The 26351-nt window shown below is 40.2% G+C and overlaps 1 protein-coding gene and 1 non-coding gene across 3 annotated transcripts; one reads left to right on the top strand and one right to left on the bottom strand.

Moving 5' to 3' along the window:
* Positions 1 to 961: 961 nt before the first annotated feature.
* Positions 962 to 19734, top strand: BNIP3L (BCL2 interacting protein 3 like). 2 transcript variants are annotated; one of them, XM_045535799.1, is made up of 6 exons: positions 962 to 1274; positions 7591 to 7774; positions 11985 to 12057; positions 14990 to 15093; positions 15225 to 15374; positions 16993 to 19734. In XM_045535799.1, exons 1-6 carry the CDS (start codon positions 1175 to 1177, stop codon positions 17039 to 17041), a joined length of 660 nt encoding a protein of 219 aa, XP_045391755.1. In that variant the 5' UTR covers positions 962 to 1174; the 3' UTR covers positions 17042 to 19734. The 2 variants fall into 2 exon arrangements, with proteins under 2 accessions (XP_045391755.1, XP_045391756.1); XM_045535800.1 differs by lacking the exon at positions 962 to 1274 and adding an exon at positions 6508 to 6513.
* LOC123626758 lies at positions 14359 to 14426 on the bottom strand. Its single transcript, XR_006730996.1, has one exon. It is a non-coding gene; the product is annotated as a small nucleolar RNA SNORD77 (small nucleolar RNA).
* Positions 19735 to 26351: the final 6617 nt, after the last annotated feature.

The raw sequence follows: 26351 nt of genomic DNA on the forward strand, positions 1-26351 counted from the left end.
TAAGGGTCCAGTATCCAGAGAAACTGAAACCCAAGTACATTGCTGGTGGTTTTACGTAAAATAGTACAGCCCCTGTGGACAACAGCTTGGCAGTTCGTCATAAAATTAAACAGAGAATTACCATATGACACAATTCCACTCCCAGGTATATACCCAGAAGAATTAAAAACAGGTATTCACACAAATCCTTGTAAATAAATGTTCACAGTAGCACTATTCACAATAGCCAAAAGGTGGAAACGGGTCAAATGTCTATCAATATATATATGGAAAAACAAAACACAGTCTATACACACAATGTTACATTACTCAGCCAAAGGAAGGTATGGAAACTACAATGTAGATAAACCTCAAAAACATTATGCTACGTGAAAGAATCCAGACACAAAAGGTCACATATTGTATGATTCCATTAATATGAACTATCTAGAACGGCTAAAGCTTTAGAAAACAGTAGGTGGAGTGTTTAGGAGTGTAAAGTTTAGTGCCAACCACCACACGATACATGGCTTCCCATGTCCCGTCCCAGGAATAGGATAGGTGATGTCTGTCTGTCTGTCTCGGTGTTCCAATGACAGTGTGTTACCTTTGTTATTAAAATTTTTAAAATTCTGTAATAACTAAAAGGTCTGCGGGGCCTTATGTTGTTTCCCACTGGAAGTATTTATGTTCCACCAGCTTTATTTCAGGTTTATGACTGGGGGTTGGGGCTTCCCTTGTGTCACCACAGTACCTATTCCAGGAGTGAGTCGTTACAGACGGCAGAAAAAGCACTGCTCAGGGACCGGAGAAAACAATGTGGGTCCTGCCAGCGTGGGAGGCATGTGGGCGCCAACACGTGAGCACACGTCCTCATTACACACGCTTCCCTGTCCTCCAGCCCAGTGTCACCCGCATAACTCACGCTGTCCGGTCAGTCCAATTACACGCAGGAATTCGTTCCCGGCTCGCCGGTTAGGGCGACCCGAGCGTCCGCAGGTCTCCGGCCTAGGGCGACGCCCCCCGCCCCGCGGCTTGTTGTGTTGTCATCACGTGGCCCGGGCGGGCCCTGACGTCAGGGCGGGGGAGGGACTGCGCAGGCGCAGAAAAGGGGGCGGGGGACTCGGCTTGTTGTGTTGCTGCCGGAGAACCGGAGACGGTCCTGCTGCGGCCGTAGCTTGCCAGTCTCCCGGCCATGTCGTCCCACTTAGTCGAGCCGCCGCCGCCCCTGCACAATAACAACAACAACTGCGAGGAAGGGGAGCAGCCTTTGCCCCCGCCAGGCGGCCTTAACAGTGAGTGCTGGGCCGACGGGCTCGGCGGAGGGGATGGGGGAGGAGGGGCTGGCCCGGCCGCCGGCGCCGGCGCCGCGCGGGGGGCGGGAGGAGAAGGCAGCCCATTGGTCAAGGCCGAGGATGTTGAGCTGACTGACAGCGCCCGTCACCTGTCAGGAGGAGGGGGCCCTGGCTTCCTCTTGGCCTGTCTCCGCTCCCTCCTGGGGTCTTGCGCTGGGGGTCGCGGGCGGGGAGCGCGGGCGAGCTGGGAGAGGACAGGAGGCGGTGGGGACGCGCGGGTCCCGCCCGGGGTCCCCCAGAAGCGGAGCCAATCGGGGCGGGGAGGGGGCGGGCCGGGGGCGGGCGGCCGCGGGGACGTGCGGCGGGGCCGCCGGGGGATGGACGCGGCGGGCGGGGAGGCGCGGGCGGCCGGCGCCGCGGGCCGTGTCGGGGGTCCGGGAGCTCCGGGTCGCCCGCCGAGCACACCCCGCGGCCGCGTTTCCGGGGCCGGCACGTGAGCCCTCTGGTTGCGTCCCTTTGTTGCCACATGTTGGTCAGGAAAATCCATTTGGTAATTTGGTGGTTGCTTGAATCACGTGTGGGGGTGAGGAGGCTGTGCATTTCTTTTTTCTCTTTTTCATTTTTTTTTTTTTGAGATCTTTCGAAGTTGCCCAAGTGATTTTTGTTTTTTCTTTTTTTTTTTTAACGGTGGGGTTGTGTGCCTGGTAAAGCTGTCGAAGAACGGCCTCCTGAACCACCCGGGATGGCACACATCACCGAGTCTGGGGCGGTGAATTTTCAGAAACGGAATTTAAAACACACTCATGCAGCCAGACGGGCACTTGAAAGTTGTGGGCATAACTGAGTTACCACCAACTCCAGCTGCTTTTCATAACATTCTTGTGCTCAGACATCTTGTCCTAAGGCTATTCCCAGTTGTCGTGAGAGCTCGGAGTCGCCCTGGAAAGGTTCTTGCCTAACCTTTCTGTAATTCGTCTCTTAGGAAAGATGTGGTGGGGGCAATTACCATATGGCCAGATGAAATCTTTTGAAAACAATTTGGAGGCTTAAAGGTCATGCGGTATCTTTCATAGGATGGGAAGTACTTTGAACATGACCTAAACATTATTTCAGGAAGAGAATTCCTGTCCTCGAAATGTGGGGATGGAATTTGGATATTTTAAGATGGATGCTGCAGCTCCATGTTTTGATGGGTTAATTTCCTAAATGTTGACCTTTTTTTTTTAACCTTTTAAGTGTCTTATTTTATGTTCTAAAATGTAAGCTTTTTGTATTTCCAACAGTAAACTAGAATTAACATAAATATCCCTTGTATCACGTATTAATGTGCAGTTTCAAATTATTTGCTTATTTTTAACATACTCTTAGAAACATGGACTTTAGAATGGGAAGAGACTTCAGAGCTAACTATGCCCTATTATTTACCAGTGAAGAAACAGGTTAGAGTAAAGGCTCCTGTCCAGGTTCACAGCTGGCTGGGACCTAGAGCCGAGGTTCCAACAGTTCAGCCAGTCTAGTGCTCTTTTCAGGACACTTCTTTTCAGGACAGTGGTCTAGAATCTCCCAATGATATGTGTTTCTTATTCTCTCAGTGTGTTACTCTACCTAATGTATGCAGGTGGCCCACCTGTCCATCTCGTTTTAGTGTTCTGTTCTTAATTGTGCTGAGTGTTTCCTTATGAGTTAAGATTTGGTTGGTATGTGTACGTAAGTTCACAGAAAGCAAAGGGATTTTAATTTTCCTTTGACCCTTTAACAAAAAAATGGGGTTGAGCTCCTATGTGATTGTTTATCTTGATGTGTGACAGACCTCTGAGGTGTTTGATGTCTTTGGCCAATCAGTTCCTGCTACGTTTACATTAGCTCTTACAGAAGTGGAAGTTCACTCAGCCTGCATGTGATATCAAAATGTTGCTTTGGGAAATCTGCTAGATAGAAAGTATTTTATTTGGAGTAGGCTGAGTTTTTAAAAGTTACTGAAAAGTGTTTAGATAATGCCATATTTAATTACTCTCCTCTTGCTTCTTAGTCTGTTCCTTGTTTTAGCTCATTACACAACACTGGACTCAACAAAACAAGAAGCCTTATTGATTCTTTGAAGTGATTTTTGGGCACTGGGCAAAACAGCCTAATCAGGCATCTAATACTGTCCAAATTGCTGATAAGTTGAAGTACTTTATTGGATAAAGTTGCACAACTGTGAAAAACAGGAGATGAAACTTATTGTACAGATTATCTCTGGTTTGGGATTTTTATCTTCAGTTCAAGGGTCAAAGCAGAGTTTTAATAGCAAATTATTGAAATATCTGAAATAGTAAAGCCTTTCTCTGATTTTTTTTCTTTATAATTTTACCACTCTAGGGAGACACTTCAGGGCAAATATCCAAACTACTTCCAAAGTTAAAGGGATGTTGTCCAGTTAGTTTTATTTTTAAGAAACTATCAATAATCTCCAAATAAAGACAATGGAAAAAAAACTATCAAGTTTCTTAAGAATACTTGAGTAAGTCATTTATGTCATAAAATTTAGTAGATAGTATAACGAAAATCAAGGTAGTAGTATAATTCTTGTTGGGAAGTACAGCCTTTTTTTTTTTTTTTTGTCTTTTTAAACATCTTCAACCATGAGGTACTTGCTTTCCCATTATGGCCAGAGTGCTCTTAAGGCTCTCATGAAATGTCACTGCCTCATAATAGTGTTTTGAATACATAAGTAACTGGTGTGTAAGTATCCACTTCTGCAAAAAGACCAGCAATTTTTTTTTTTAGAAGGATGCCAGTGACTGTTGGTCTGTTCTTGATTCCAGCATCAAGTACTTGAAACCTACAAAAGAAAGCCTTTGAGGGAAGAAGATAAATATAATGAAATATGTCATCCCTGGTTAGGATAAGTTACATGTGAGGTCTTGAAAAGTTGGAGAAAAAATAAGGAGAAATACTCTTCATTCTCTCCTTTCCTTGTCCCGAAGATCCTCTACTCCCCTCCTTGCAAGAGGATTGAACTGGTAATTACAAAACTCTAAAGCGTATGCAGCCTGCGGTAATGAATGTAATCACAATTATTGGACCAACCTTCACAATCTACTATATTAGAGAATAGAGAAGCATGCTTCTGTGAATCTCCTGGCCATTCCCAAACACTTAAAACTAGAAAATATGTCATTATGTACATGTACAAACTGGCATAAAGGAACAGCTTTTAGCTTGTAAATAGTCTTTTAAAATAATAGGGAAGGCTTCCTGCTTTTAGTTTTGAAGCTTGATTGAGAGAATTCAGTCTGAGGTTGTTTTTCACTTTGTATTGCTTGGACAGCACAATCCTCTTATCTTGCCTTGTTTCCTTTCCAAGTAAAAAGGGACTTTGTGAGGATTGGTAGAGTCAGAACATGAAGAAATTCTGAGGCTGGAATGAGGCGATGGGCAAAAAGGCATGTGCAGTTCCTTTGCTGAGAAAAACACATGTGCTTTTTTGTGTGTTATGCAAAAGATAAAGCTAATATGTAGCCTCTTAATATATCATTATAAAGGATGAGATACAGTGCAGTTGTTCAAAAGAATGGATGTCCGTGTGTTGACATTAAAAGACATCTGAAAAACATTACTTACAGAATATGTGTGTATGGTACAATTCCATTTGTTTATAAAAAACAAAAGCAAAAAACAGCTATATTTCATTGGAAAAACTCCGGAAGTCTCCATGTGAAACTGTTAAAAGTGGGTTCTCTTTTGGGAGTAGGAATGAAAGGTGGGAGGAGAGATGTTAAGTTTTTTAAATTGTATGTACTGATGTTTACATTTTCAAGAAACACGTTATTTTTACAGAAAGGAATTGTTTTTAAAAGATACGGAATATAATTATGGTAGCTAACACTTACATAGTACTTAATAGGGACCTTTCGTATTTGTCTATGTGCTTTATTCATTTACTCTTCCTAACGACTCTGTGAGGTAGATACAATTATCCCTATTTTACAGATGAGAAAAGTGAGACACAAAGAGGGTAAGTGCTGTATCCCAGGTGAAACAGCTAGAACTGATAAGAATTGGGGTCTGGCTTCGGTCTGAGCTCTTAACCTCTATGTGCCAAATACAAATTGCCTGAAGTAGAATTGCCTTCGGTTATGCTGCAGATATCTATGGAAGCCATGATAGAGATTGCTTTTAGTAAGCTTTTCTAAGTATATCTTCAAGTTCCCCAAACATGTTAGATTATGATTGCTTATATATTTTTAATGAAGAAATAGAATTCAGATATTGGTTTGAAAGTCCTTCAAAAGAGTAAGAGCCAGAGAACCTGGTATTGTTTGTTTCAGCCTTTCTTCTCTTTGATCAGATACTTCAAGTGAACATTAATTGTATTTTAGGGAAGACTGGCTTCCACAGAGACCCATCTGGAACTCCTGGTTCCTTAGCTCTGCTTCTGCCAGAGCAGCTCTGGGGTTTTGTTTGTTTTTGTTTATTTTACACATTGGGCTTCTGTACAAGAAGAACTGGTCCCATTGGTTTAAAAATAAGTTAGAAAATCCTAGAAACAGTGGAAGTAAGGAAAAAACAGTTTGTTTTTCATATACGTATTCTCTCTCTCCCTGCTTTTCTTCCCCGCCCCCCCCAGTTGAAATATTTTGCAGAGCTCTAAATTTAGGGATGCTTTTGGCATATTTCTTATACACTCCAGAGGCACTCCAAATATTTAAATTGTCTTCAATCTTAGATCTCTCTTAGCTTTGCTGGTTGTATGTGTTAATCCATGTTGAGTTCTCTCTGGTCTGTGTCCATTTTCGTGTGTGTATAAAATGAGGCCACGGAGATGTGGTCCAACTGCGGTGTTTGCCAGCACAGTCCTAAGGAATTGGTGGTGGTTATGGGGCTGGGACAGCCGCTGGGGCTGCCCCAGGAGAAAGGAAAGGATAACTTTATTTAGCCAACACTGTTCTAAGTTCTTTGTAAATATAAACTCCTTTAACTAGTATGTAACTGAGCATCCTCCATCTACTGGGCACTTTAATATGTTCAGCAATTTCATTGGGCCAATAAATATTTTCGAGACCTAAGCAGATTACCAGTGCCACGTCCCCTTTTTCTATGACTCCACCCCCTTCCACAATTCACCTAAGAAAACTTGCGTGTCTGCCTGTAGCTGATGTGCAGTTGTTTCTGCCTCCGAAACCAACGGGGCTTGATGAAAACCCTAGAAAGTAGAAACTCGTGGGAGAGAAGAGAGAAAAGACAAGTTCACAAGGTATGTTAGTGCATTAAAAAAGGAGACAGATTAGAAAGGGTGAGGTATAAAGGAAAGGAAGAAACTAATCTGTGGGATAGAACTAAAGCTTTTTTCTGAATTTTTAGCATTTATCACCTGATTTAGTTAAGAACCAGCTGCATTAATTTTATGTTCCAGATTTCTATAAAATAGAAATTTTTGTGATTAGATTTAGGTTCCCTTTTCAGGAGCTCCTCAGTTTGTGCTAATCAAGATATAGTTGTTAACTGATGTAGACCTTTATGAAATTGCTAAATGATACATTTATTATTTCATTTGTGAAGCAGATACAGCTATATAGTTTAGGTGGATGATGAAGAAAAGTAGGTAATTATATATTTACAAAATATTATTAAAATATTAAGGTAAGTTGCCTGTTTAGTGATAAAGCAGCTATTTATTTTTTGAAAAGCTACCTCAGTTTTCAATGAAGTGTTGATTGTTATAAACTAAGTTTTGACCAGAGAGAAAATTGGCCGAAAGATACATTTTCTAAGATGTTAGTTTTAGAGATACAGCTTCTCAATTGGTTGATTGCATGAGCGACTTCAGGAACAGAACTGTATAGAGTTTTGGACTTACTACTCTTTGTTTATTTTCTTCAGAATGGTTTTGGTTCGAGGCCAGTCAAAATTCTTATCCGGGCCGGGCGCGGTGGCTCACACCTATAATCCTAGCACTCTGGGAGGCCGAGGCGGGCGGATCGTTGGAGCTCAGGAGTTCGAGACCAGCCTGAGCAAGAGCGAGACCCTGTCTCTACTAAAAATAGAAAGAAATTATATGGACAGCTAAAATATATATAGAAAAATTAGCCGGGCATGGTGGCGCATGCCTGTAGTCCCAGCTACTCGGGAGACTGAGGCAGGAGGATCACTTGAGCCCAGGAGTTTGAGGTTGCTGTGAGCTAGGCTGATACCATGGCACTCTAGCCTGGGCAACACAGTGAGACTCTGTCTCAAAAAAAAAAAAAATCTTATCTGAATTCACCATATTCACATGTGTGCACGTGACACATTTCAGTTCTGCTGTGGTTACGTTATCTGGCTTGTCCAACAGGTTCCTGGGTGGAGCTACCGATGAACAGCAGCAATGGCAATGATAATGGCAATGGGAAAAATGGGGGACTGGAACACGTACCGTCCTCATCCTCCATCCACAATGGAGACATGGAGAAGATTCTTTTGGATGCACAACATGAATCAGGACAGAGTAGTTCAAGAGGCAGTTCTCACTGTGACAGGTAAGTGAGATCCCTGTTTGGATAGAATTTAGGACACAGATGGGTTACAAAGCTAATTCCCATTAGGAAAAACTCATTTGCTTAAATCTTCACTTACAAAATTTGCCTCCTGATTTATTGCAGCATGTGTATTCATGTCAGCTCAAGTGGTACTTGAGTATCCACTCTTTTCCCCCAGATTTTCTTATTCAGATTGTATTATTTTTAGAAATTCATCAGTTTAAAATTCAGTGGTGAAAATGCTAATTTATTGAATTAATCTTTCTCCCATTTTCCTTTGTCCTTTATGTCCCTGTTTGACAGATCACAGTCTGCCTTGAATTACAGTTACCTCTGCATATATCCACCTTCCCTTCTAGATGTGAGGCTTCAGAAGGGCAGGGGTCATGTTTTGTCTTTATTACTTTCACAGGAATGGTACCAGTGCGTAGTAGACACTCTGTAGATGTTTGACTCATAGGAACGGCAAGTTGATTCACGTTACAGCAGTATTTGCTCAGTGGAAGCAGCAGCCGAGGTCTGTAAAGATAGTTAATTTTGGAGGCCATTCCACTTCTTCAGAGAAAGTTTCATTTCAGGCCTCATTTTTCTATATTTGACTTGGGGAAACTAATTCCAGTGATTAGGAACTGCTTATGGTGAAAGCATAAGAATATAGTAAGATGCATGCATAGAATGAAACCAAGTCAGTTCCTTTTTCAGTAGAAGCTTTTTTTTTTTTCCCCCCAGAGGGACTAGGTATTAAATGACATTTAAAAGTTCCTAGTACAGTGACAGCCACACTGTTAGCATTATGGGGTAGTGGATGATCTTCTGGTTAATTAACAGTTAACTGCTAGTAACCATGTAGAAAATGCAAATGCACAGGAAAAAGATGAAGGAAACATTTAAAAATATAAACAGTGATTATCTTGAGGAATGGAATTACGGATATTTTTCTTAACATTTTTATATTTTGTAGAAATTGTGTAGATAGCACATATTATTGCTCATCAGAGAAAGTAAAAAAAGGAGAAACAAGAGTTAAATTATGTTTGAGACTTCCTGTGTGGCTTATGATCCACTAGTGTTACCAAGGCAGCCGGAGGACTGGTTTGTTGGCTTGGTGCCATGCTGCGCACCCCCGCCACCCCCATGTCCTCTCTCATTGTCCCTGTGCTTCTTAGAGCCTGGGAAGGCTCTTGTCATAAGCAGAACCAGAGCAGATGGCTCCCTTCTGAGCAGCTTGCCATTGCCTCCAGCAGCTACAGCATCAGTCTGTCTTTCAGAATGAAGATTTTATATTATATTTATATTAGGGAACTCGCTGATGAGTTTCTGAAGCTTTGTGCCTGAGTTTCTGAAGTTGTCCACATGTTACCACCTGTGTGATGAGGCTTTTACTATGCATTCCAGTACATGAGCCTTGATCATTGGGACCAATATATCCATTAACCTGTTGTTCACGTGGTGCTGTCAGTGAACAGAGAAAAAGTCACCTGCTTACCTCTCTGGTCATCTTTTTTATGGTTACAGTTATACATGTCATTGAATATGAATTCACCCTCCCATGATCATATTTAAGTGTAGATTTCTAAACATGTGAAAAGAGGTACGGCAAACCTCTTTAAACAAGTTCGTATATCTTTCATCTTGCATATCTTCAAGCTCTGGGTTACTGGTCATCTTTCAGAGGAGGCTTAGAGCTCTGTCGCATCAATACTCTCCTGGGATATCTGACACACTGTACCATTTAAAAGTCTTCACGCACAATTCATGTTACTTGAATTGCCATGCAGCTCTATATTTGAAGTTATTGGGAAGTATTTCTCGTAGATGGAAAAGTTTTAGGATTGTTGAATATTAGTCCTAGAGCTGACTTACATATTTTTTTCAATTTAAAAAGTATTCGATAGCTGTAGTTTTGTTACTGCAGTGGTTGTGCAAAGATAGCTGCTATATGTTCTCTTTTGTGTTCCACCCTATCACAGGAGTTTTCAACCTTGACTGCATGCTAGATCCACCCAGGGAGCTTTTTAAAATACTAATGTGCAAACCTCATCTCTAGAGCTTCTCAGGGGCAGGGTAGAGACATCAGAATATTTTAAAAGCTCTCCAGCTGATCTGAATAGCAGCCAGGGTTAACAATCTAATATTAATACATTCCAAACTGTTAGGGGTAGTAAAGCAGTTCAGTGAAGAGTTTAGTGTTTTTCTAAGCAAGATTGGTGCCAGCAGTAAAGAAGAATACAGAAACAGAGCAGTGTTTGCAGAGGATTCTTGGCTTTGTCACTCTGACCTCCTTGACCTGGTCACAGCTATGTAAGGTTGACCCTTACCTTGATGCCCGGCTGTGAACCCAGCAGTGTTACAAGCACAAAGACAGTAAACTGAGGCCCACAATATTGCCTGCTTGTGTTTGGCTCCTGTGCTAGAGCCTGACATTCCTAGTTCAAGACAAAAATTTCATAAATACATATGATGTTTGTTTGCCCTTTTGCTGTTCCCATTTAAGAATCTCCTGTGTCAGTTGCACTGGTCTAAGACTCCTAGGCCTAATCAGTCTTATAAATTTCTGGTGATCTTATTTTTGAGTCAGTCTCACGAACATTTCTATACATTAACATTGTATGTATGCTCTTGGTAACTTTAATAATTAATGTCTATCCCTTTGAGCAACTTAAGCCCTGCATATTTTTCATCTCTATTTTATTTTAGATTTGGGGAGGAGGGAGTTATATGTGTAGTGAAAGATGCAGTGACTTGTGGTTACACAAGGAATCATTGATGAAGCTAAGAAATGAACTTAGAACATCTATTCATCTATTGTACTAAGTACAGTTTGTGATCATGTGTTTCTAAGAATTTTTCTGTAAATTTTTGTAGTTTGGGGAATATATTTTGTACTGTCATGAAGGTTTTAAGTTCATATGTAAACTTACATAATTTACTTTGAAATATCTCCAAGCAAATATTTCTAAAATAAGTAGAATAGTGATTCTCAAACTTTTTCATCTTTATATACCCCTTTACACTGTTAGAAATTATTAGGGACCCCAAAGAGCTTTTGTTTGTGAGTTTATATATTTTGATATTTACTATATTAGAAATTAAAACTGAGAAAATTTAAAAGTATGCATTTACTTATTAAAAAAATAAAACCATTACATTTTAAGTTAAATGACACTTTTTTTTTTTTTTTTGGAGACAGAGTCTTGCTCTGTTGCCCGAGCTAGAGTGCCGTGGCGTCAGCCTAGCTCACAGCAACCTCAAAGTCCTGGGCTTAAGCGATCCTTCTGCCTCAGCCTCCTTAGTAGCTGGGACTACAGGCATGCGCCACCATGCCCGGCTAATTTTTTCTGTATATTTTTAGTTGTCCAGATAATTTCTTTCTATTTTTTTTAGTAGAGACGGGGTCTCACTCTTGCTCAGGCTGGTCTCAAACTCCTGACCGCGAGCAATCCTCCCGTCTCAGCCTCCCAGAGTGCTAGGATTACAGGCGTGAGCCACCACGCCCAGCCTAAATGATACTTTTTTAATGAAAAATAACTATTTTCTATAACCAAAAAATTGGTAAGAATAGTGGCATTGTTTTACATTTTTGCGAATCTCTGTACTGTCTAGCTTACTCAAAAACAGCTGGATCCTCATCTGCTTTTGCATTTGATCTGTTGTGATATTACACATCATGTACCCCTTTGGATAATTCCACTATGCACTCTTGAAAATGAGATTGAAAGGCAAATAAATTCTAATAGTATTATGAAAGCAATTTTAACCGCTAAGGTCCTCTGAAAGAGTCTTTGAGAACTACTTTACATGCTTTAAGTACAGCTCACAGTGAATTCTTTAATGATTAAAGAACTTTGGGAAAAAGAACCCCAAACTACATTTCTGAATTTGAAGATCATTTTACCTTTATTGAGAAAATATTAGATGGAAGAAAATGTGACAATCTTGTGTTTTTATATAATAGTTGCTTTGCAAATTTATCTTTGTGAAGGAATTCATCACCCTGAAAAAGTCCAGAACATTTTGGAAATAAGAATGCTCTATTCCTTTTAATCCTTTAACAGTACATAAAACTTTCTTGTGTGGGGTCATGATATACTTTCTGATTTGCTGCTTTTTCAGAGTCATACTGCTGTAACTTTTAATTTTTTGATTTCTGGTAGAGGCTAATTCATTTAACAAAATGAGAATTAAAACTAATGGCTAAATTCTCTTCCAGCCCTTCCCCGCAAGAAGATGGGCAGATCATGTTTGATGTGGAAATGCACACCAGCAGGGACCACAGCTCTCAGGTGTGTGTGTGTGCTGTTCTGATGTACAATAAATAATTAGGAAAGACGCGAATTCCCCAAACATGTTTTAAACAATATACTAAAGAATAAGACTTTCAAGAGTAGTTTGAAGCTATTTTAAGTTACTGAACTTTTGATTTTGAAATTTATTTGAGATGATATAGTTCTTACTGCACTCCTTTACAACTAAGGATTCTGGGCCCTGTCACTATAAAAAGAATTGGAAAATTCTTGTCGATAGTGTATCATTCCAATATTCAAGAGTAGTTTCTTGAGTTTATAAATGGAAAAAACTGAGACAGATGGCTTATTTAAGGTCACAAAATAAATGAAAATGAAGGTTGTGTTAGAATGAGATGTAAAAACTTCTTCTGCATCTGAAATCAAAGCAGTGACTTTTGATATGAATTTCAAGAGCTAGAGATAAAAATTTATCTAAATTATGTGGGATCCTTAAGTTGAAGATAAATATAGTTCACTAGGAGTTGATACTGGGGGAAATATAGATGGATATAGTATTTAAATCTTACAAATATTTGTATATAATTGTTGCTAATGATTTAGAATACGTATAGTAGCCTTTAACTTTATTGATGTGTCAGATCACCTGAAAGTGTCATCATAGCACAAATTCTTGTGGACAGAAACCATTCTTTTCCTCCTGTATTAAGGTGCTTGAAAAGTATTGATTGAATATTTAAGTGCGTTATAATAACAAAAACCTTGTTTTGTGGGATTCTCCCTGTGCAGTGTTGTGGGTCCCTTAGCACTAGAAATATTTTTATGTATTATCTCGAATCCACCCAGTATTCTTTCTGTTTCAGAAGGCTGCACAATTTGTGCATACTTTGACTCTGTATAGTGTATAATTCCAATATTCCAGGCTAGTTCCTTGAGTTTATAAATGGAAACTCAAGGGATTATTGATTCCGTCAAAAGCATGAATCTTATATAGATTAAGTGCAATTTTTATCATATTCTGGAATTCCAAGAATTGGAAGGCAATTTAAAACCCAAAAGTGGCAAATTTAATAAGGGAAGCACAGAGCAATAGTAACTGAAGAGAGCAGGTGGCCCTCATTCCTAAAGTAAGCAAGAGAAAATGTTTAGAAACATATATGGAGTTCTTTTTCTTTTTTTTACGCTTCAAAAAAACTACTTGAAGTTTTGTTTTTAAATGCTAATGCAAAGATAACTCTGCTTCACTCAACTGAGAGAAAATTACATCATCTTGAAAAAAATATTTAGAGCATAAAATCTTACTTTTTTGAAAGTATAAAATATTAACTTGTTAAATCTTTGAGGAGTTTTAAAAGAGACATGTGAAGTCAGAGTAGGAATCTAAACAGAAATGACCCGCAGTGTGTCGAATATAGTCAGATATTGTGTGCACACAAACTGATCTCTAAGTAAATTGTAACAATTTATTGTTTTTGATTTAGGATGATTTCAGTGTTACTCCAAAGAGCTGACTCATGATTCTGAGTAATCTCATTAGCCAATGGAAAAACTCCAGTCCTAAATGCTACATTGTGTCATTCGGTGGAATTTTTCAAGTTCAACAGAACTAGATAAGAATGGTACTAATGAGCAGCAAGCATCCGCTGGGATTTTACCTAGGCTTTGACAGTAAAAGGGACTATCCATATGTAGAGACAGACTGAAGCTCCCTTCCTGGGGCAGCTATTTCACAACGGACTGGACCTGTCAAAAAAGAATCATATGAATATGTCAGGCTCAGCATTTCTTACCTGCCTACTGAAAAGAATGAAGGCTTTGGTCAAAGAGTGAATCCTATTCAAACAAAACAAAAAGTCAAAACACCTCTTACCTTTGAGGCCCTTTGGTTTGGGGTCATAAGATCACGTTTCTTGAAACTGAATAAATAATACTGTGTCATTTTTAGGAATTTCTCATTCCTGTGTGTTCTATTAAAAGTGAAGCTCTTGGAAATTTTAATTATTCTTGGCCTGAAACTTCAGGTTATCATTAGCAATAAAAAGAAGTACTTTTTCATTTATTTGATATGATAGATGTTAAATTCTGACTCAGTTTATCATACATTATTCCAAAAAACTTTGGCTAACGTAGTTTCAAAACCTTCCGAAATGTTCATCTAGCAGTTTTTAAAAAATATGATCTCCTTCCAGAGAGTAAAGCCTAGTGCTTAAGAGTGGGGACTGTATGGAGACATTTTCCCTGGATTTGACTACTGGCCAGTTGTGGAACCTTAGGCAGGTTACTTAATCTTAAGTCTCAGTTTCCTCATCTGTAAAATGGGATTTTAATAGTTCCTATTTTTTTTACATCAGACAAAGGGTAAATCTCTTCATGATTCGATCTGCTGAACTATGCAACCATCATAGTATAGTTTTTATTTTATAGGGTTGTTGCAAGGTAAAAGTTAATCAATATAAAGTGCTTAGAATGATGTTTGTCTCTTTAAGTGCTCAATAAATACTGTTATTTATTTCTTTATCACATCTTCCACTTATTTTAGTTTTACTTCCCGTTACTTTTTTAGCATATCCTTTTTGCTATGTTTCCTTTTTTTTTAAATTATGAAAATTTTAAACACATATAAAAGTAAAGAGAATAAGACAGTGGACCTCCATGTGAACATCACTCATATTCAACAATTATCAAGATTTTTCATACTTTCCACACTTTAATTAGCATTATATCCTGAAATCCAGTCTTTTCAATTTCATATTCTGTGCTTTTAAATATAATAGTGAAGCTCACTTGAGTTCTTTGCAAGATATTAAATACTCTGATACTAGATCATTTTGTTATCCTTTTTAGAAAAACAGCTTGTTTCTTACATAAAAGTTACTGATATATACAACCTTTTGAGTTTAGTATATTTTCTGTCCAGATTTGTCTTTGTATTCCTCTTTTTTTTTTTTTAAGTTTAAATTTTTCTTTACAGTCAGAAGAAGAAGTTGTAGAAGGAGAGAAGGAAGTTGAGGCTATGAAGAAAAGTGCAGATTGGGTATCAGACTGGTCCAGTAGACCTGAGAACATTCCACCCAAGTGAGTTCTTGCATGTTTCCTGTCAGTGCACACAGCTGATCTGCACACGTTTATATGCAGTGGACCTGGTAATGCCCAAAATATTTTCAGCAAATGAGTTTCTAACACCTACCTCTGAATTTTCTCTTTAGGGAGTTCCACTTCAGGCACCCTAAACGTTCTGTGTCTTTAAGCATGAGGAAAAGTGGAGCCATGAAGAAAGGGGGTATTTTCTCTGCAGAATTTCTGAAGGTGTTCATTCCATCTCTCTTCCTGTCTCATGTTTTGGCTTTGGGGCTAGGGTAAGTACTAATGAACTAAAGTTTTTTTTCCATTCATTTTATCCTCATACTTTATTTTCATATGTAAGAAATATATGTGAAAGCAGTTTGTATTGTTTTGCTTTTATTGTTTTGGTACAAATAAGATGAACTTAAGAATTATTAAAGTTGGTACATGAATGGTCTATAAATAAGCATTTTTAATAATAGCCCGGTTTTTTTCTTTATTTGAAAATAAGAGGTTCATATTAATCCCCTAAGCAATAATTTTTAAGTGGACTTTTCTGTGATTGATTTTTCTTTTTGGGTTTTGTTTAAAATTTAGCTAATCTTGAGTAATTTATAAAGTAAACTAATCTTTAACATGTAAATTTTGGGATTGATGTGAATATTTTTTTTCCCATGGGAAAAATAAACCATTACATCATAGTCGTGAGTGAAACTGGTAAATTGGTTGGTGCTGTTTTTTTCTCTCTTAATTTTGTAGCATTTTCATTTATTCTGCTGAAATTGACCTCATATTTACTGGTAATTCATTAATTTTCTAGACACATCTTAAATTAATTGCTTTTTTCTTAGCTTGAACAATTTAGGAAATACACTTCTGAAAGATTTTAGGAGTTAAACCATAGCTTTTAACTTTTTTCAAGACATATCTGTTATACTCTGTAAGCATGCCTCGTGGGTCATTCTCAGTATATGATCTGCAAAAGATGGATCATCCCATATGTTCCCGTTGAGGAGCTCAGCGTGTCAGAGATTTCCGATCACAAACACAGAAACGTGCATGCAGCTTCCCAACCCACTGCTTTTATCTCAGTTGGTTTTGTGATTTGCTTTTGTGAGGGCCAGGACAGTAATCACAAACAGCAGCGTAGAAGAGGTTTGTGAGGAAGGACAGTGTGTAAATGTTGGGTGGTGTTGGTGTGGGCAGGGGTAGGAATTACTGATTGCACGGTCTGTCATTTGCCCTCAGGAGGTTGGTTTTTGTACTTTGCAATGTCTCTTTCATGAATTTTCAGACTGCTTCTCTTGCTATAAGTGTGACTCTTGGTATCGATGAATGTAAAAAGAGTTTAAAAGACTTGGTTGCTTTTATTTCATTGGGGGTGGAGCTAGGTAAGTATTTCCTTAGCTCCCCTTCTACTTATGATGTTGAAGGGGCCAAATACTTGCTTGGCATGGAAAAGTAATATTAGGCCCATAATCTTTAAGAATTATTAGTAAGAGCTATCTGTAAAGCACTGGCAGCTTTAAATTGTTTTTCTACATAGAGCACTAAGATAATTTGGCATATTACTGTAAATGTGAAATATCATTAGAACTTTTTGCCCACTGAAAGGAACATCTCAAAGGAGGTTGGCTCCACTTTACTCTGTGTAGGGATCTGTTCTCTCTGGCTTTACTTTGTCTAATCACTGCCCCTGTGCTATCCACTCCTGACTTGATGGGTAAACAGAATCATATAAAACCAGTTTGGCGGGGCTGGAGACTGGTTTTAAGAAAGTCAGCAGTAATTTCAGGGTGTCAAGGAACTGTGCACATATACCTTTAGTTTTTACGTAGAGTTCAACCTGTGGACAAACTGGTGCAGAACTGTTGAAACAGATGAAACATGATACACTCTGCTTCCTTTCAGCATCTATATTGGAAAACGACTGAGCACACCTTCTGCCAGCACCTACTGAGGGAAAGAAAAGCCCTGGAAATGCGTGTGACCTGTGAAGTGGTGTATTGTCACAGTAGTTTATTTGAATTTGAGACCATTGTAAGCATGACCCAACCTACCACCCTATTTTTACATATCCAATTCCAGTAACTCTCAAATCCAGTATTTTATTCAAACTCTGTTGAGGCATTTTACTAACCCTATTCCCTTTTTGGCCTGTAAGACACCTTAGAATTTCCTAACAGAGTTTATTGTTGTTTAGAAATTTGCAAGGGCTTCTTTTCCGTAAATGCCACCAGCAGATTATAATTTTGTCAACAATGCTATTATCTCCAGTTAGTACCCCAGACTTAGACCTGTATCATTCATGGCATAAATTCTATTCTTGCAACATAACTATCATCTTGCCCTTAAAATGAGATCAGGTTAGCAAATGATATAAAAAAGCTTTGGTTTTTTTTTTTTTTAAGACAAAGGCAAGCTTCCCTAAGCTTGAATTTATAGTTATTAAAAATAAAACAAAAACAAAAAAAAAAGCAAGACATAGAAAAAAATATCCTGGGCAATAAAAAAAATTATTTTAAACCAGCTTTGGAGCCACTTTTTTGTCTAAGCCTCCTTGTAGCGCCTTTTAATTTATAGGAGGCAAGCTGTATAAATGATAGGTATGAAATAGGATAAGAACTAAAATACATCAGCAGATTTTAATACTAGTATGTTGTAATGCTGTCTTTTCTATGGTGTAGAATCTTTCTTCTGATAAGGAATGTCTCAGGCCTAGAAATATATGAAATTGCTTTTGAGATTTTTGTGTGTGTGTTTGGTATTTTTACGTTTATTAGCTGCATGTGAATTTTTCATGACTTTCTTTAAACTTTTTTTATTTCTTCATTTTTTCTTTTAAGAAGAGGCTTTTCCAATTTGTGATGTTAATACAGGCTTCTTGTTTTAGGAAGCATCACTTATACTCTGAAGCCTTTAAACTCTGAAGATAATTGTTTCAGAGTTATTCCAAGCACTTGTGCAACTTTGGAAAACAGACTTGGGTGGTGGGAACAGCTGACAAGGTTCTGAAAAGATGCCATTTGTTTCCTTCCAGTCTCTCACTTATTGGTGTTTGCTCTACAGTCTTCCCAAGGTGATTCCGGTGGTCCTGCGGAAACTGCTGGTTTTCTTATGTAGCTGTCTTTTCAGTTATATTAAACTCTTGAAATTCCAGAACACTCAACAAATTCCTTCAATTATATACTTCTTTATTTCTCAAATGTGAAGCTTTAGGACCAAATTATTAGAAAGCATCAGGATTACCAGTTATCTCAAGTAGATTTTATTGGCATTCAGAACACATGGCATGACTCTGAAGGACACTACTATATGTTTTATATATAAATAATTACTGTTTATGGTATAGACATTGCTATTGAATATTTAGAAAAGCATTGTTAATTTTAAAACTAGCAATGTATAAAGTGCATCAGGTTGACTTGAATAAAAACACTATGACAACCAAGTTTGCCAGTTTGCAGAAACTATTTAACTCTTCTCTCTGACATCAAGGTTTGTAACATTGATGTTATAGTGGAAAGTAACATACAGATTAAACAACAAAAAATTTTCTATCTTTTTTCAAGAGTATAGCTGGCTATCTTTAAGAAAGATGATATATCCAAAGTAGTTTTCTGAGGTTTATTTTTCCCTCTAGCATTTGATGTCTAAATAATTTTGGATATCTTTTTATTATACCTTGTTTCTGTCTTACTCTTGAAACTGGTAACACTTGATTTGCCTTCTATAACCTATTTATTTCAAGTGTTCATATATGAATTTCTTTAGGGAGAAAGGAAACCTGATGGCCCACTGATTTTGAAAATCCTGAATAAAGTTGGAAAGGCTAATGAAGTTAGGAGAACTAAATAGCTAAACTGCTACAGTATACAATTTGTATTACAATTGGCATCATGGGAGGGAAAAGTAAAATTACACTTTAAATAAAAGCAGCTTTTTACAAGCAGCACATTGCGCTCTTTCCAAATTCAGTAGCAATTCTATCAGTAGTACAATTGAACTTGGGTATATTTCCTTCTTTCAACATTGAAAATAAGTTTAGCTTTTCCCTTAAAGTGTCTGTGAAATTATGGAATATTACTTAAAACACGAATATATCATGACAGTAGAACTTACTGTACGATGAGATCATGCAGTATTTATTGATAGCCCTAACATATGGGTTGGATGTTTTTGTTCCTGCTTAGCTTTGCGTTGAACGGAAACAGATTGTATGATTGGAAAGGAGAATTCAACAATTTAACAGTTGAAATTTTAAGATTAATGTTTAAAAAGCTTTACACCTGTTTACAATTTGGGGACAAAAAGGCAGGCTTCATTTTTCATATGTTTCATGAAAACTAGCTTAATATATTTGTAAATAGAATCAAAAGCAAAACTGCACAAACTTGCACAGTGAAAAGTGCAACAAGTTCCCTTGATTGCAGTAAAAATATTTATTCTAAAAAAATGAAAATCCAAGACTTAGCCAGTCAGATGAATTTTTAAATGATCCAGTTGTAGAAATTATCGGAATTAACTGAGCCAAAGTGATTATGCATTCTCCATCTATTTCGTTAGCACTTTGTATCATCATATACAGTTTACAATACATGTATAACCTGTAGCTATAAACATTTGTGCCATTAAAGCTCTCACAAAACCTTTCCTGTCAGTATATCGTTCTTATGTCACGCGTGTTGCCTGGGAGTTTCGTGGCGACGAGGCCTGCCCTGCCTACACAAAGCTTTCCTGTTAGGGTCGCAGCGCTGGACTGCCTGACTGCGCCCCAGAGTAGACGGGGCTCCCCTCGGGGAGACGGTCACCACTCAGTGTGGTTTTTTGTAAGTGCTGTCGTAGCAGCGTGTGTGAAGTATTCTGGGACTGTAACATTCAGAGTGTTTGTTCTCCCAGATAGTGGCAGGATGGTACAGAGGGGACGATACAGGGAAAGACGAGTAAGCGTTCGACAAGGGCGGGAGGGACGCGGGAGCTTGCCCAGTAAGGGAATGGCGGCGGCTGCTGACACCTGTGAAAAGATATTCTGGAAATAGCAGGGAGTTCAGTGTGGCTAGAAGACAGGATGTATAGGGAGGAAACTGAAAATGTAGGTTAGTGAACCAGACTGAAATTTACCTGCCCTACTAGGGGTAGTACTTCATCATGTAGTCAGTGGGATGCCTTTGGGGGTTTACTTTTTTTAAACAGGGAAATGATTTAGACTTATGTTTTAGATGGTCTTGCTGTCCAGTGAAGAAAGAGTAGCAGAGGCAAGGAGACCAGTCGGTTCTCCAGGTGAGGAATCAGGGCCGGCCTGGGCGGTAGCCAGGGGACAGCAGGGTGGGCCAGGGTACAGGTGAGGGATGAAGCTGAAGCAGACAGGTAAGAAGGTGGTTAGAGGGGAGGAGGGCCGGGTGCTCCCGCCTGTGTGCGTGGCCTGAGTATGTGTATTGATGCCATTAATTGAGGACAGGAGAAGAAATGGGGTCAGGGGAGGAAAGATTATTTCAGTTTTGAGTGCACTGAATAGGAAGTGTCGAGGGGACATCTGATTGAACAGAACCAGCAGACACTTACGTAGAACTAGAACTCAGGAGAAAGGTCTGGAGTGGAAAGAAAACACTCAGACGCATGTGCTTTATATGTTATATGATGTTTAAACATTGACCACCGGGAACGAAGAAAAGTTGTTAAAATAATAGCGAAATAAAAACAACAGTGAAGCCTGACATTTGAAGAGTGAGCAGAAGAGAAGCTCAAGAAGGTAAATAATATAATTAATATCATAGGAGAACCACTCCCCCCCCCCCCAAATAGGAGGAGGTGACCAACCCTGTCACATGTAGTGGCTAAGTAAGACGAATTGAAGAGAACCTTGACTGTGGCAATTGGATCAGTGCTATTGCAAGAGCATTTTCTGTGGGAGTAGAGGAGAGATCCCGGATAAGATTGCATTGGGTCAGAGTGAACAGCAAGAAAACGTTGGCTTGTCTGAGTAAACTTGGTGATGAACACAAGGGGGGAGTTTCTGAAGAGGAGAGGATTGTTTGCTTAGGTCGTGGTAAAGAGACAGGAGCAAGTTCATAGGCAAAGGAGAGAGAGCAAAGGGAAATACTGGAGCCACAGAGCAGAGGAAAAATGACACAGTGGAACACACTCCCTCCTGCTGCTGGAGGCAGCGGAGGGCCTGTGGTGAGGACTCGGATGGGAGGTGAACCTTGGGAAGGGAGAGTTCCCAAACCCACCCATCTACAGTAGGAAATGAAGATGTGGGCGAGAAGGGGTGAAGAGAGGTGGAGTGGTAAGTTGAGGAAATCCACCCCTGGGGGCTCCGTTTTGTCCATGAGGACCGTCTGAAGAGGAGGATGGTGGTAGACACTGTAGGAAGATGGGGCTGTTTTCCATCGAGGAGGCCATAATGAAAGTGGAAATCCTTGAATGGCTCCTGCCTTCATCCTCCAGCCCAACCAGACTCGTAGGTCAAGTGGACGGGCGGGAAGCCCCAGCCTGGCTCTGCCACCTTGCAGCCTGGTCCACTTGATGCTTTTAAAGCCAAGGGGCTGGATGAGGTGCTCTCTGAGGACCTTTGAATTCTGTATTTGCTGTTAGCAAGTTATGGGTCAGGCTAAAAAAGCAGGATTGGGACTGGACACTATGGACATCTATAAATAGTACTTCACATTCAATAGTGGATCAAGAATGTGTATGTTTATTTTAAATGTCTGCTTTATGCCTTTTGGTAAATGGACCAAAACGATGGACCAGAATGCAGAGAAAAATCTAGGTTTTGGGTTAGATGCGCTGAGATTCCAAATCTCAAATGCTTAATCTTCAGTAAGCCAGTGGGCCCTCATTCATGTTTTCTTTTTTCTTTCTTTTTTTTTTTTTTTAAAGATATATGGGGTATTGCTCTGTTGCCCAGGCTGGTCTTGCACTCCTGGCCTTCAGCGATCCTCCTGCCTCAGCCTCCCAAAGAGGCCCCATTCTTGTTGTTTTAACTTTTCTGTATTAATATTTTAGCCCTTGAGTGATTTATTGTATCTCTGCTCCATGAAAGGTGTGCGGTTCAAGGTATTACCACGTTTGTAGATTAATTATAAAATGTAGTGAAATTTTTTTGGAGGGGGGGAAGAATTTGTAAAGATTACCGTGTCTTTTAATTCACTATTGTTTCTTACCTAGAGTGATAAAAATATAAAGGTCGTGAAGTTAGCCAGTTTATAAATTCAAATCAGGGGAAAAACAAATTTGCCAAAGGCCTCATTTCTCCGGTTGAGAAAACAGAGCTCATCAGAAGTTGCTGGACAATGGCAAGTCCTGTAAATAACTGAAATAATATTCAAAGGGTTTGGGGTGAGTGGTGATAGATGGCTAAGCCTCAGGTCAGGTTCTTCGTCTTTGAAATGCAAATTGGAGGTTTGCCCAAAGCAGAACAGGCTTGGAAACTTGGGGTGAGGGAAGAGATCAGAAATTATTTGTTTGAAACGTCCTACCAAGTTATTTGGTTACCACTTAGTAAAAGGTACACCTCCTCCGCGGCTTACTTCATTCTTTGAAATGCTTTGCAAAAACCAAAAAGCTCTTTATCTCCTCCACCTCGATGGGTTTTACCTCCACTCCACTTACTCAATGTCCTGTCCTCTACTCCACCTACTAGTATGAGTAAGGAGAAACTGTGGACATGGTTAGTAAGGAAACAGTTTGAAAAAGAATTCAGAGAGTGATTGATGCCCAGCCAAGGTGCGGCTCATGGTCCTCAGGTACGTGGGAATGAGGCCCGGGACTGTGGTCAGTGCACATCCACCCAGATGTCCTGAACCCAAGACCCACACAGCCAGCGACCTGTCAGACCTGCCCTCCACATGTCCACGTCCTGAACTGCCCCCGCTGCTCACTCCCTCTTTCCTCCCAGGTGTCCCCTTCCCATGTCGTCTGTCTGCGAATTGCCCAGATCAGAACCTCGCCGATTACCCTTTTTCTCCACTCACACATGGGCCCGGCCGCCATGGCCTGTTAATGCCACCTTCAAAACACCACTCGGTGTCCCCTCCTTCCCACCTGCCACTGCCTTAATCCAGGCCCCAGCCCCTCTGTGGGATCACTCTGAGCTGTACTTTTCTCTCAGCAGCTGCAGTAATCGTCCCAAAATGCAAATCTGATCCTATCACTGTGTCACTTAAAATCCTTAAATGGGTCCCTGTTGTCTTGGGGATAAAGTTCAAGTTCCCCAAAGTGGCTGCCAGGCCCACCCATCTCCAGCCTCAGCCCTCCCCTCACTCCTGCCCACTGAGGTCAGACTGAAATGTCTTCTTGTTCCACAATGCACCGCCACTGTAAATGCTGCCTCCTCGCCAGGGACAGCCCTCACCCCTTCTCATTTCTCAGGGTTCAGTTCAGAGGTCACGTCCTCTGAGAAAGCTTCCCTGGTGACCCTCACGGCGCACCCCCACCAGGGTTAGGTGCCTCTCCTGGGACCTCCCAGGAACACCGGGCTCCAGTTACCCTGAGCCACTCCAGGTAAGTGCTGTGTCTCGCCCTCCATATCCCAGAATTGAGTGCTCACGTGATGCGTGCTAAAAATACTGATGGAAAATTACTGAATTTTATTTGCAACCTCAAAATACTTGTTTCAGGCAGTTTTATTGGATTTACCTGAAGCGGAATAGCTAGATATTTTGAGATAACCTAGGAATCAGGAATGATTGAGCTCTAAGGCAAGTTGCATAGAGTGGCGTGAAATTTGTGAAAATTTTCACTTTTGAGAGAGAAGAGGAAAATGTTTAAGAAACAATTAAGGAAAAGAATAGAACTCATGGAAACCTGAAATCTCCTGAAGTCACCTGGGTCAAAACTAATTGTTTAAAATTCTGCTTACATCCAGAATCTTTTCTTTCTATCCCAGCTAGGTGCCTTGTTTACAAAGAGTAGTCCCATCTGCTATTGAATTTTGTATTAGAATAGTCAAAAGCAAAACAGTACCGGGTGGTCATTTTTCTTTAATGATGGGATTGGAGGTAAGATTGAGTGTCCCTAACTTGAAAATCTGAAATCTGAAATGGTCCAAGATCTGAAACTTTTCTCTTTTTTTTTTGAGACAGTCTTGCTCTGTTGCCAGGCTGGAGTGTAGTGGCATCATCATAGCTCACAGCAACCTCAAACTCCTGGGCTCAAGCGAGCCTCCCGCCTCAGACTCCCAAGTGGCTGGGACTACACAGGCTTGTGCCATGACACCTGGCTAGGCCAATTTTTTTTTTTTTTTTTTTTTGTAGAGGCAGAGTGTTGCTATGTTGCCCGGCTGGTCTCGAACTCCTGGCCTCAAGCAATCCTTCCGCCCTGTCCTCCCGAAGTGCTAGGATTACAGGCATGAGCCACCGCATCCAGCCTATACTCAACTGATTTTGATCTGTGTTCTGACATTAAACACGGGACTGTGATTAATTTTAGCCATATAACATCGTCTGCGGGCTGGGGTTGCCTCAGATGACCTGAAATGGGACATCGGAGGTGTTTGAACTAAAACTCAGCCTGCAGAGAAAGGCATGGAGACCCTGAAGGTTTTTGTTTATCAGTGTTCCCAGTAAGTTATCTCCACTGCCTGTTGAGAAAATCTGTTGAGAACTTTCTTTTTGCTGAGCATCAAAGGTAGCTATTAGAGGAACAGTCCTAATAGATAGTTTTCCAGATGAAGGACTGCAGGCTCAGCAGTGTTAAATAATTTGCCCCTACCACACTATTAATAAATTACAGAGTTGCGATGCCAATTCAAAGCAAAAGCACTTTCTAGGCACCAGTCTTTCTTTTTTAAATCGAGCATCTGGGATTTCTTCATTTTTCCAAAACAATTCATTAGTATCAATTTATATCCTGAAAATCACAGCTTCCAACCAAAACATTAACTACTGCAGTAATTAATAGTCTTGTAAATACTTGTCAGCGGTTCTAATGGCAAACCCGGCAGATAACAGCCCTGTACCAAACGCCAGGCAGTGTTGTCAGCGTGGCATATTTTGATCTATGTATATTTGGCAACACTCATATTCCTTGTGTAAAGATAGATTTTGAGCTTCGAGCTATCTGTCCATTTGGGCATTACCAGATTCAGTGTTAGGAATAAATCTGAGGAGGAAAGATCCATATGCATTTCAGCCGTTTCTGAAAGTTAATTTTCATATCATCTGTGCTTTTTTAAGTGCTATAATGTTCCTGCCAAAGAATCCATATTTGGGGGGCTGTAAGTCAGAGTGAGAAGAGCCTGAAAAAAAACCGTCAGTATCGCTGGTTTCTTCAACAGTGCTGTGTGGGCCGTGTGAGTTAATAAACAAACCACCGTTTCGAGCGCCGAGGAGAGCGGAGAGGAAGGAAACGTGGAAACGTTGAGGGAGCCCTTACCCCGGGCCAGCCCTTGCGTTTCGAGCTCTTACCTTCTCCAATCCTCGCAACCCAAACCATTTGAGGTTTTGTGGAAGAGAAAATTAAAATGAACCAGGTTTCTGCCCTGCATTCTTTCCCGTGGAGCAGCTTTCGAATTCCTCTGGGTTTGTGTCCATAGCTGGGTAACCCTCCAACTGTCTCTCACGTCATGCACTCTCCCTGGTTGCTGGGTCAACTTTTCGTTCGTTGGTGGATGTGATTTGTTTTCTTTTTCTAGTGGGAAAAGAAATGATGTATTAATGCAGGGAGCACAGTCTTAAAGAAATTTCCAATATCAATGAATAGTGTTTTCCAAACTTTGGTTTCACAATTTGTAATCTTTGCCATTTAAATGTAAGACAGATGTTTTAAAAATTAGTTCTGTGTAAGAATAAGGGATCTTCTTCAGTCCACAAAAGCACACGTGACTCCTTTGTTTCATGCATTCTTTTAGCCAGCAAATATCCATTGTGCACGTACTACATGGCAGGGGCTCTGATGGGAAACCAGATGTATAGCCGTTGTATCAGTCACCTCTGCCCAGTGGATTTGGTATGGTCACACTGATGTACGTAAGAGTCTGTGAGAAACTTTATTACGAGCTGACAGAATGAGGTCTGCAGAAGGATAGAGACCTCCAGACATCAGGCCCTCTGCTTCTCCTAGGACCTCACTCTGCAACCACCGCTGCTGCAGCCACCACTGCTTCTGTCCTGGGAGCCCACCCTGGAGCACTCCCGTCCTCCTCTCGCCGGGTGCAGAGAAGTGAGCTTCCCGACCCTTTCCTCTTGTGTTGCCCGTTCTTGAGCCAAAATTCCCTATGGGTGCGTCTGATGGGGGGATTGCTAATGTCCCGGCTGCAGGAGAGGCTTGGA

The sequence above is a fragment of the Lemur catta genome, chromosome 22 (genome assembly GCF_020740605.2).
Source record: "Lemur catta isolate mLemCat1 chromosome 22, mLemCat1.pri, whole genome shotgun sequence".
Taxonomy (NCBI): Eukaryota; Metazoa; Chordata; class Mammalia; order Primates; family Lemuridae; genus Lemur; species Lemur catta.

What these genes read in the sequence shown, in the direction of transcription:
- BNIP3L (XM_045535799.1), top strand. Translation starts at nt 1,175, where the DNA reads ATGTCGTCCCACTTAGTCGAGCCGCCGCCGCCCCTGCACAATAACAAC. An exon ending in GGCAGTTCTCACTGTGACAG is followed by an intron (nt 7,775 to 11,984) that starts GTAAGTGAGATC and finishes ATTCTCTTCCAG; the next exon opens with CCCTTCCCCGCAAGAAGATG. An exon ending in GTTTTGGCTTTGGGGCTAGG is followed by an intron (nt 15,375 to 16,992) that starts GTAAGTACTAAT and finishes GCTTCCTTTCAG; the next exon opens with CATCTATATTGGAAAACGAC.